The 10,989-nt window shown below is 41.9% G+C and overlaps 1 protein-coding gene across 1 annotated transcript; it reads left to right on the forward strand.

The window, feature by feature from the left end:
- Positions 1-51: 51 nt before the first annotated feature.
- Positions 52-5,853, forward strand: LOC104501781 (chromosome unknown open reading frame, human C8orf37). The gene is made up of 6 exons (XM_010145654.1): positions 52-128; positions 858-957; positions 2,260-2,330; positions 2,847-2,912; positions 3,655-3,750; positions 5,694-5,853. Exons 1-6 carry the CDS (start codon positions 52-54, stop codon positions 5,851-5,853), a joined length of 570 nt encoding a protein of 189 aa, XP_010143956.1.
- The last annotated feature ends 5,136 nt before the right edge of the window (positions 5,854-10,989 follow it).

Consider the following 10,989-nt stretch of genomic DNA (forward strand, 5'->3'; position numbering starts at 1 on the left):
GCGCCCTCACGCACCTCCCCGGCGAGCGGGCGGCCACCGGGGTGGGAGGGGATGGGCGTACGGCGAGACTCCTCGGGAGCCGAAAGTACCGAGGTTCAGGAGCGGAAACGCTGGCCGTCGGCCGACGAGTATCCCCGATTTTACTTGTTGTTAACCCCGAAGTCGTGTGCCAGCGAGCTGGGTTACTTCAGACAGCGGATCCCAAGCACGGATTAAATATGGCGTTAAAAGCGGCACGAATTCACTTGTCGGCTGGGATCAGGGGTTACTTAGGGCTGTGACTGACCTCGTGATACACGTAAAATATCTATAAATCTTGCGAGTTAGAGCAGGAAGAACTTTAGCATGATATTGTCATCATTCTGATGATTTTATCAAATATAATTCTGACGATTCTTCAGTCATTTATGTATTCTGATCACACTTTTTCCATTAACCGTATCTTCTACACTAAGCGCATAGCTTACACTCTACGCTTTTGCATAATCATCTCAAATTTAACACTTTTCAAAAGAACGGTCCCAAATTTCAATGTTCGGGCAGTGTCACTGCTGACAGTACTGCCAAATGGTCTGTCGCACCACTGCCTCCCCTCGGGTTTCCATCCCAGTCCTCGCAGGCGTTGTCGCCTGCCCTCGGGTTTCCACCCTGGCCCTCACAGGCATCTTTCCCTGTCCTCAGGTTACCATCCCGGCACTCACTGGTGTCTCAGACTCACCAGTAGTTGGATGCCCTACCTTAGATACCACACAAATATTAGAGGAAAAAGGCTGCAATTAACTTTAAGTTTTAACTTAGGCTTCTTAGAACTGCTCTTGTCATGTTACAAAGTGAAGGCTGATTTGTTTGTTTTTCAGATCAACTAAACTGTTAATGAGTGCTGGCAGCAGTGAAGAAGATATAGACGATATTATTAATGAAATCTGTAATGACAGCAGCCTCACCAAAACACCTCTGGTGAGTAGCAGCCTGGAGAAATGCAGAAGGTTCAGCAATGAAAAGAAATGCATCATAAACTAAAATTGTTTTAAAGAAAAAAATGGACTAAAACAAGCTGTAGGATAAACCTGGAAAATAAAGCAGAAAGGAAAATGCAACAATTTTACCTTGAGGAGCAGGAGAGATACAAAGAGATGGTCTTACCCAGGCAATTACAGGAAATGCTAGTTCCCTTCTGTGCTAAAAGGCCACACTCCAGGGCTCATGGTCAGCCATGGTCATCAACCCAAATTGCTCACAGCCTCTCTGCAAAGCTGCTTTCCAGCTGGTCAGCCCTCAGTGTCTTCTGGTACACAAGGGTTATTCCTCCCCAGCAGCATGAGTTTGCATTTCCCCTTAGCTGAGCTTCAAGAGATTCCTCTGGGCCCATTTGTGTTGAGGTCCCTCTGACCCTGCAGTGCAGCCATCTGGCGTACCAACCCCTGCGCCCCGTTTGGTATTGTCTGCAAATGACTTCTGTGGTTTGACAGCGGGAGGTGGAGATGAAGGTGCAAATTTACATTGTCAGGACAGTCAGAGTGATAGAAGACCTTGAAAACAGATACTCATTTGGGCATGATCAGTAGAAAATTGTGTAATTTATACTTCACAATCACCTGTGTGGATTCTCTTGTTTAATAGTGACATTGGTTTTGCTTTGTTTGTCTTTGATTTCTTACAGAGTGGCTAAATCTGAACCAACTAAAACCCACTTGTATACCACAATATGTATGATGAAGTGAGAAAGAGTTATGTCAGTTAATTTGTATAATTTTAGGATTTTATATCCCCAGGACTTCCATTTAGGATCTAATTCTAGAATTCAAATAAACTGGTTTGTGTGCAGCAAATAAGAAACATTTCAAACACTTTGCCTTTTTGAGTAGTGTATGTCCTTGATGTGCTTTCAGTAGAACAAAAGCTCAAGAGCATTGAGGAGAAGATTCCTAAATTAAAACACTTTTTAAAAGCAAAATTATTACAAAGAGGGCATGAAATACTAAGTCCTGATTGTAAAGTCAAAGTGATCATGTGGTGTTGACTTCCTCTGGCAGAGCTGGGAATTCAGTATGGGAAGAGAATCCTCATTCCTCATTTAACTGTTAACTCAGCAGCCTTTGTCTCAAAGAGCCTCACAGAAACCTGAGCAAGAAAATTCCCAAATTCTCTAGTCTCCTTCTTCTGTGACGGAGATTTTCTGGCTCCTGCTTGTTAATTAAAACAGAATATTGTTACCTTGCTGTAATGCTGCCTTTTGTTCTTTGATTGCTTTTTAAATAGAAATGGAAGTCTAACTGTGCAAGTCTCACACCTGAAAGCCACGGTGCTGTTGTACAGGCTCATAGGAAAAGGTAAGTAAAAAATGTTCTGGCTAGTTGGAGATAGCTTGGTTATAGCTTGTTGTCAGTCTGGAAGTATTGCTACTGTTTAACCTGTGTTGACCTTAACTAAGAAAGAAACTGGGTATTTTGGAGACACGTTCTTTTTAAAGAAAAACAAAGATAAACAATTTTTAAGAATTACTGATGTGCTTCATGTGGTCAAAATTATTTATTGTAAATGTAGTAATTGTTGAAGTTATTGAACAACAGCTTCCTTTGACTTAGGGATGTCTACGTGTGTCAAGTGCTGCAGTACAGAGTCCCATATATATTTGGTGTAGAGAGTGGTTGTCATAGAGTTTTTCTCTGAACAGCTGGGTAATGGAAATTTTAAAATCCTATGCTTTGTAAGCATTTGGATGCTTTGCCTATGTTTAATAAATATTATTTTAGCAACAGCATGCTGTAAATCTAGAAGAAGCCTTGTACTACTTTCTCCAAAATGTTTTGCTATAATTTAATATTTTTTTAATGAAATCGTTACAGATGCTGTCCAGTGTACCTGGGGGGAAGCGCTTCACCCTATGGCGTAGGAACAAATATTTCAAAAAGGTAGGAAACATGAAAAAAAAGTTCTACTTCCTTTATGCATGACTGTTTTCTGCCACGGCGGAAAGTTCTGCGTGTGAACTGGACAAGACAGGCCTGTATTCACCTAAACGTGTAGCTGCCTGTAACTGCGGTGAAAGTCAGCTGGTCCCTTCCAGTCCTCTGTGGCTGACCACTAGATCTTTTGTTCCTTTGAGGGGTTGAAAGACGTGTGCTAATGAGATCTGAGACTCCAGAAATCGGTAACGTGTAGTTGAGGAAATTGCTGCTGTATTGTTATTTTTCGCTGTCTCTCTTCAGCTTTCTATGGGATACCAAGTATGTCACTTAGATCAGTGGGCTGTTTTAAATCGTTCTGGAGCCCGATATGAAAATACCCAGAGTGCTTTGCAACTGCAGTGAACTGAGTAGGAGAGGTACTTTGAAGATTTATCTCCAACATCCTACAGATGTAGGTTTTTTGTAGTTACGTGCTCAATGCGTATTTGGATGCTGGTCAGGTGCCATACCAGCGAGGAAGACCAAAGCAAATATATCAGGAGAATATCAGTTTAGTTTCTGAGTTCAGTGAGGTTCGGAACCTGTAAAAGTAATACATGAGCATACAGTTAAAACACATACCACAATGAATGTTCCAGACCTAAAAAAGTTAAGATTACAGGGTAACCTTGCTTCTACTATTTCTGAGTGAGCAGCTACTCTGACTGTAATAAGCTTTCGGAGCTTTCTGTTCTTTTTTGACCAGAACATGTGATCAGCTGCGTTGTACTGCTTGTGACTTCCACGTGTCACATTTCAATGACTACATCTGGGATCAGTCCTGTGATTATCTTTTCTTCAGGTATGTCTGAGGTGGGTTTGGTGTTAGTATTGTATTACTGTGCTTTGGGCCTGGATAGGAACAGGAAAGATAAAGTCCTGAGCACTCCTGTGTTACTTAAAAAGGAGCGTGTGAGCAGCCTGTTCGGTGGCCAGGTGGGGAAGTCTGCAGGGAGGGGGATGCAACATCTCTCATAATCTGTTTTCATGCCTTTCTGTTTCTTTCCCCATCACTCTCCCTCTCTGCTTTTAGAAAGAATTGACATTTCAAAACGCAACCTCGCTATTGAAATAAGCAGGTAATCCTCGTGGTGGGTTGGCCTCTGCTGTGGCATTACAGGATGCCTACAAAATGAATGCAAACTGTTCAGCATGTACTTCTCACCATACCATCAGTCATATAGACTGTGATTGTTTCAAGTCAGATTTTCTTTCTTCCAGTATCAAATATTATGCTGTCATATTCAGTGAAAAATAGTTTGATTTCTTAACAGACTTCATTTTGAAGCAAGGTTTGATTAAATGGAAGGGTGAGATTTTTGTTTTCTCATTACATTGTCATGTCCTCAACTTTAATTAACTTTTTTTTAAAGACTTAGTTTAAGGAGTTCTTATTTCCAGTTTCTCTAAAACTGTATCTGATGCCAAGACTTAGTGAAGGGTAGTGTAGTAGGCATGCTCCTAATACAGACATCGAATTTGGACTCCTCTTGTTCTAGTAAGGTTTCTCTATGTGCCCGTTAACTGATGAAGGTGGTGGGTGTGTTCAGAGCGTGTGCTTGGCCACCAGGGGGGGTGACAGCTGGAACAGAACAGTCATAGGTACATTCCTTTTTATTATTTTGCTTGTGTTACATGTTAGGTATTTCCTGTATTTTCCTTCTAGTTTCAAAATTTGTATTTCTTTTTGAATGCAAATCTTATTTTCCTGTTATTTATAGCAGCATTAAAAATACAGTGTTGCAGTAGTCTCCTGGTATGACTTGGGTAGTTGGAAAGGTTAAATAAAAATATGATTCTTTTGTTTACTCAAAGTCTTGATTATTATGCTTCTGAGATCTTGAAATTAGTAATTTTAAAAAAAAATACATGAAAGGGGTTGGTATCAGATACTGGTAAGACTGATTAAAATCTGTAAGCTTTATCAAGATATTTAGCTATTTATTTTGGCTAACCTGAATTTTAAAAAGCAAACTTGAAGATTAAACATTTGTCTTTTGTGAATAGGTGTCTGACCTCTTCTTCTGAAAATTCTTCCTTTGACATTTGTTTTGGGTTTTCTTTATTTAGCTGAGCTTGTTAATGTTGTTTTGAGCAATTCACAATTCAGTGGCCAGCAATTGATGTCTGGGAGGAAGATATGAGAGCAGTGATAGTTAAAATGCTCAATTTTCACTTGTTTTTTGAAACAATTTGTTTCTGTAATAGCCATGCTGGTATTTCTGTTGCTGTGGTTGATGCTTTAGTTGGAATTACTTGTGATTTGAACCACATTCTTCTTTCTTATGGCCATTTCATTTCAGTCACTTTATCAACCATCCTGAGTAAGATTTCCTGATGAAAGGTTTAACTCTGTCATTGTGCCCAGTCTGTGTATTTTTACAATAAGTTTGATAAGAGAAATATATTTTTGGATAATTTCTTAACACGAGAATTAACTCCATCTGATTTTCTTCTGAACTCTTTCTCTGGAGGCTGACATAGGGTCTCTAAACCCAACAGCTCACTGCTTACCAAAACATCAGTCTCCAGCTGATCTGGGAATAGAGCAGCTATGCACCAAGAGTGCTCTCAGGAAAGGATTGCGTTCAAAATTGTTAACATATCCCTAAATTCTGTCATAGCAGTGGTACTCAGAAATGTTCTTAAGAGCTTTTCTGAATTGAAATGGCCTTATGAATCTTTTTTCCTCAAGGGAAAAATAAAAAGAAGCATGATCCTAAACTAAATTTACTTGATTGGCAGGAATAACATGCCTGAGCTCAGTAAACTAAGAGCGAAGATGATAAAGAAGAAAGGAGCACGAGCATATGCTTGTCAGTGCAGCTGGAGATCCATTGATGAATTAACTGACCTTCAAACAGACCAGCAGCTTCGATGGGTTTGTGGTAAACATTCAGAATGAAGTCCTCATGTGTGTGATATCTACTTGTGTGGAAACAGGCCGTAAACTCAATTTGTTTCCCACACATTTTTTTGGAGAACAAGTGGAAACCTGGATACTTATATCTAGAAATAGATTACAACACCCAGACTTCAACCCAAACCCTTTTTTTTTTTTCTCAATATAACTTTCTTGGAAGCAAAACACCTCAAGACTGTTCCTTGTATCTAGCAAAGAGTCTTATTGCCCATGTCTACAGAATCTTGGACTCAGTGTGGTGGGTTGGGATGCAGCCTTGACACACAAACGTGTGAATTTCTGCACAGAAATTAGTACTGCTGTTCTGCTTTGCTCAGAGCTCTTAATGAGCAAGTGGTTGTAGATCTCTTAAGAAATTACTGCGAGATCAGCTCTCACCATGAAGGTTTCAGTGCACCCCAAAACTTTATTTTCTTACACACACTAGTAGCCAAAAACTGCAGGTGCTAGAAATTTCCTTCCAGTTCCTACTGCTTTCTTCAAAGCACTATCTGCTGACTAGAGACTTTTAGCACAGTGAATTTCTTGGACTTCCCTTCAGCCTGCACTGCAAAAGGTGAACAAGTTACTATGCAATTACTAAATATTGTGCAATTTTAAAGAGATTCTGAAACATACACGATTCTTTATTGATATTTTCAAGGGGGAAGAGACTCAGGCTTTTAAGAGTGAGAAAATATACTTCCTCACTGACATTCAAATTTGGATTTTTGTCAGTTTCACTTAGCTTTCACGTCAGCTTCACTTCAAAATACTAGATATTCAGAAAGTTTAACTATCCTGTTTCAACACACTCCTTTCTCCCAATAACATCGTAAAACTATTTCCAGCTTCATGTTACTTGGTGAATTGTCTTGATTATAGTTAATGTCGCTATAGTTTATGAGCTCTTTCTTTTCATTGTGGATGAGTAACACAGGAGATGGATTTGGGTTTTGGGCAGGCAGAGTGGAAGAAAAGGATTACCAGTCCTGACAATTACTACATTGAAAAGTGTCTCAAAAGGGGAAGTCTGTCAGTATTTTTGCTACACAGTGTGTGGTGCTATATAGATAAATTCAAAATTAATTACTTTGTGCAATACCAGCTATACGGAGCTACTTTTTGTGAAGTTTTGTTATGACGCTAATCTGTACATTTGTTCTTTTTCTGAGCTTTTCCAAAACAATTGTATGGTCTTTCTTATGGAAGTCATCTCTCAAAACTGTCATTTCATCTGTACTCCTCTGAAAGAGCAGATCCTGATGGTGACCAGAGGTATAATGTACTCTGCGTCCTGCTCACATTTCCTCTCCCTGAGTGTGTGGTTTTTTGAGAACCTGTAGAGGAGCAGCAGTGTGCCTGGGAGGCCTGGCAGTGCATTGGTGCTTTAGAGTGCATGTTCCAGTTCCACATGGGGCTTTGCTGGTAGGTTCAGAGCTGAGCTGGCTTTGTAGAGGTACTGCTTGGCGTAACGGTATAGATATATTTAGGGTGACATATTGTTTTCAATGCAGTTGGTGTTTCAGGCTGAAATTTCAACTGCTAAAGTCTAAAACTGCAGTTTCAGGAGACAGAGAGACCCAGAGACCAGTTGATTAACATTCAGTCAGCTACTGGAAGAGGTCTGCTTGCCTTTTTGTCCTTTGTGAAGAGACTTTGTGGACTGCAAGCAGGAAGTCTTCCTGGGTTTTCTTCAGGTGAAAAGAGAAATTTCCATTCCCAGAGAACATGCGTGCTAATGGTAAAAGAAGAATCAAGCAGTAGTGTGTAATTTATTAGCAAGCACTGGAGAAGAAGAAACCTACTTTCCATTCTTTTTGAAGAATAATGTGTTTCATAAACTGCCGAGTTCCCTTGGCTTGCCTGTTCCAAGGCCATTTGAAACCGATGACCAGGTAGCCCCCCAGGATCATCTTTTGGCCTGGATGCACTGGAACTTGTACCACAATGTAGGGAACAAGTTGGGATTGCAACTTGTGATCAGGAAACAAGGAAAATCCTAACGCTGATCTCCATTCATGAGACCAAGTCTTGTGTGGCTTGGAAAAGGAGCATGTCTCCTGTACCCTATTTTAAACAAACCAACAGAAATAGTCACTGTGGCAGTGTAAGCACCCCCTTTGTCTGCACAAAAGACAGGGCCTGCAGCAGCCCTGATAAGCATCTGAAATCACCCCCCACCTCCTGTCTTGGAGCCTGTGCACCCAGCCTGCACAAAAGAAGGGGCTCTACCCCCCAGGGAGATGGCATCTGTAAGTCTGAGCTCCGTTGGAAATGCATCCTGTTCTGTTTCCTGGTAATGACTACAATACACATTTCGATCGAGTATAAAGGGGGTCTCTCGGAGAGACGGAGAGAGGTTTTTTCTCGGTTCTCCTTGGCGTACGAGCTAAGGCAGAGAGAATTTCTCCCCTTGGGCTGGGACGCCAGGCTGAGGATTTTATTGAGACACCTTTCTCCCCCTCGAGCTGGGATGCCAGCTGAATGTATTGGTAAGATATTTCCTTTCTATAGTATTAAGCGAGAGATTCTCCTATTACATAGTGGAGAGTGTGCCATTGTGAATACGTTTTACCATGGTTGTCGGTAAGCAGTTCTCAGTTTGTATTGCTAAGGGGGAGGTATTTGGATTTCGATTCGGGCTGGTGTGCCGTGTGAAATTTACCTTTCGTTAGCTGCCGTCTTTCGGTTTGTGTAAGTGACTGTGCAGTGTAAAAATCCCTGAACCAACATCCCTGAACCTATTAGGGGAACCAGTAAACCCGTTTTGTTTTAACTTATAACTGCTTTCTGGCTTGCGGGTGTTTTCGTGACAGTCACCCTCTCTGGAACAGTTGGCACCAAGTGTGTGGAGAAAATCATGCAGAAACAGAAGTTCAAGACATCCATTCTAGTGATTTTTATAACAAGAACACAGCCTGCTGCACTTGAAAATTGAAGGCTGGTGTCCTGGTTTGAGTCAGAACAGAACTCATTCTGTCCAGTGATTTTACTTTCCAGCTCGGTCTCTGCTAAGTAACGGCACTTTCTGAAGTTAACGGCGTGTTTTTGCAGTCAGGGTCTGCTCCCAGCAGTGATAACACTTGATGTTCACAGTCACTGCCAGGGACTGGTGTGCAGAAAGGCTCTGGCTTAGACTTGCTGCTGTGCAGACCAAGGTCACTGCTCAATCCTGTGCCACGGTGGGGGTGCAGTAAGGTAGAGGCTGCACCTGTGGGGAGGAGCGGACAGGACAGGTGACCCTACACTGACCAACAAGGTGTTCCATCCCACAGACGTCATACTGGGTATAGAGCCAAGGGTCTTGCCCTCTCTGGCTCTCTTCTCGTCTTCAATGACCAGTGTCCAAGGAGGACTCTGTCCATTCTGCCTTTGATTCCAGGCCATGCATCGCTGAACCCAATTCCAGAGTCCAGCTCCTGCATCCGGTTCCCGTCTGCTGCTGAGTCCAGCCTGGGTCATCCCCAGCATCAGAGGTGACAGTCATGTGGTTGCCATCAGGGTGGTTGGGTTTGATATTGGTATTGTATATATTTGTGTATATTTAATTTTATTGTTATCGTTTTCATTAAAGCAGTTTTAGTTTTCTTTTCCAATCCATAAGTCTCTCTTCCTTACTCCCTTTCTCTTCCCCCTATTTGGAAGAGGGGGGGAAGGGGATAATAGAGAGCATCTGTCATTCAAGTGGAGCCAGCCCAGCCCTAACCTTTCACAGCTAGGAGGGAATTGAGACAAAAGGACTCAGAGTGTAGGAGAAGTCTAAAGGATTAACACCAATATCTATTGACAACATTAGTCAGCATTTCTCCTAGTTCATCTCATCCCTCAGTCTTCTGTTAGCCTGGAGAGCTATAGAAAGAGAACTTTCTTTCTGGGTGGAGATTGTTGTCAGGCAATTGTATCACTAACACCATTAAGACTGCACTCCAAGCACTGAAAATGTTAGAAGATAATCTTTATTGGTAAATATGTGTGGAAACCTGAACATTGCCCTGAAATCATCACATTTATTCAAATGTAGCTACTTGTTTCTGGCCTTTTTCGGAATAGTGGGATATGACAGCTTGTTGTCCAAGTGAAGTTTTAAACAGATTTAAACAGAAAATGTGCTTATTGTAGTGGTTTCATTAAAGAATTTAGCATAGTTCTACATTTTACACAAATAATGTATTTTCTTATCTTTGTCAAAAACCGCTGCTGATGATTTACCCTCTACAACGATGTCATCAATGCAGGTGTTCTGGAGCTCCACCTTTCTTCAGTCCAGTATGGATCAGTCCATGGCAAATGGTAGGACTGTGTTTCCACCCCTGGGCAATTGATTCCAGGTATACTCGACATGTCTCCCAGTGAAGGCAAACTCTGGTGAAGCCTGCACTCTGGTGCTACAGGAATAGAGAAGAAAGCATCAGCTGTAGCATACTTCTTAGCTGCCTTTTACTCCAGTTCATACTGGAGTTCTGGTATGTCTGGCAGGGCAGCACTTACGGCTGGTCTAAGTTCATTCAGACCACGATAGTCTACTGTCAATCTCTGTTCCCCATTAGATTTTCGCACTGGCCATATAGGACTGTTAAAGGGTGAACAGGCTTTGCTAAGCACTCTTTGGCCCTCTAGTTGATGGATCAACTTCTGGGGGGTATCCACGGCGTCTTAGTTGGTACAATATTGTCATCGATGCACTGTTTTAGTTGCAATTGGCACCTTTTGATCTTCAACTCTCATCTGGCCCACAGCAGCAGACTTCTCTGTGAGTGTAGGCAAGACAGTCAGCTGTTCAACATCCTCGGTCTCTACAGCTGCTACACCAAAGACTCACCAATACCTTTTTGGGTCTTTATAATACCCTTTCCTGAGGAAGTCTATGCCAAGGATGCGTGGGGCATCTGGACCAGGCACTGTAGGGTGCTCTTCCCATTTGTTCCCAGTTAGGCTCACTTCAGCCTCCAATACAGTCAATTTTTGAGACGCTTCAGTAACACCAGAAATAGTAACACATTCTGTCCCTTTATGATTCAATGCAATAGGGTGCACTGTGCACCAGTGTCTACCGGGGCTTTATACTTTTGTGGTTCTAACGTGCCAGGCCATCGAATCCACACAGTCCAATAAACTCAGTAGTCCCTCTCCTCCACC

Source organism: Buceros rhinoceros, unplaced genomic scaffold, assembly GCF_000710305.1.
Source record: "Buceros rhinoceros silvestris isolate BGI_N320 unplaced genomic scaffold, ASM71030v1 scaffold3901, whole genome shotgun sequence".
Lineage (NCBI taxonomy): Eukaryota > Metazoa > Chordata > Aves > Bucerotiformes > Bucerotidae > Buceros > Buceros rhinoceros.

What these genes read in the sequence shown, in the direction of transcription:
- LOC104501781 (XM_010145654.1), top strand. Translation starts at nt 52, where the DNA reads ATGGGCGTACGGCGAGACTCCTCGGGAGCCGAAAGTACCGAGGTTCAG. An exon ending in CGCTGGCCGTCGGCCGACGA is followed by an intron (nt 129 to 857) that starts GTATCCCCGATT and finishes TTTGTTTTTCAG; the next exon opens with ATCAACTAAACTGTTAATGA. An exon ending in GTACAGGCTCATAGGAAAAG is followed by an intron (nt 2,331 to 2,846) that starts GTAAGTAAAAAA and finishes AAATCGTTACAG; the next exon opens with ATGCTGTCCAGTGTACCTGG.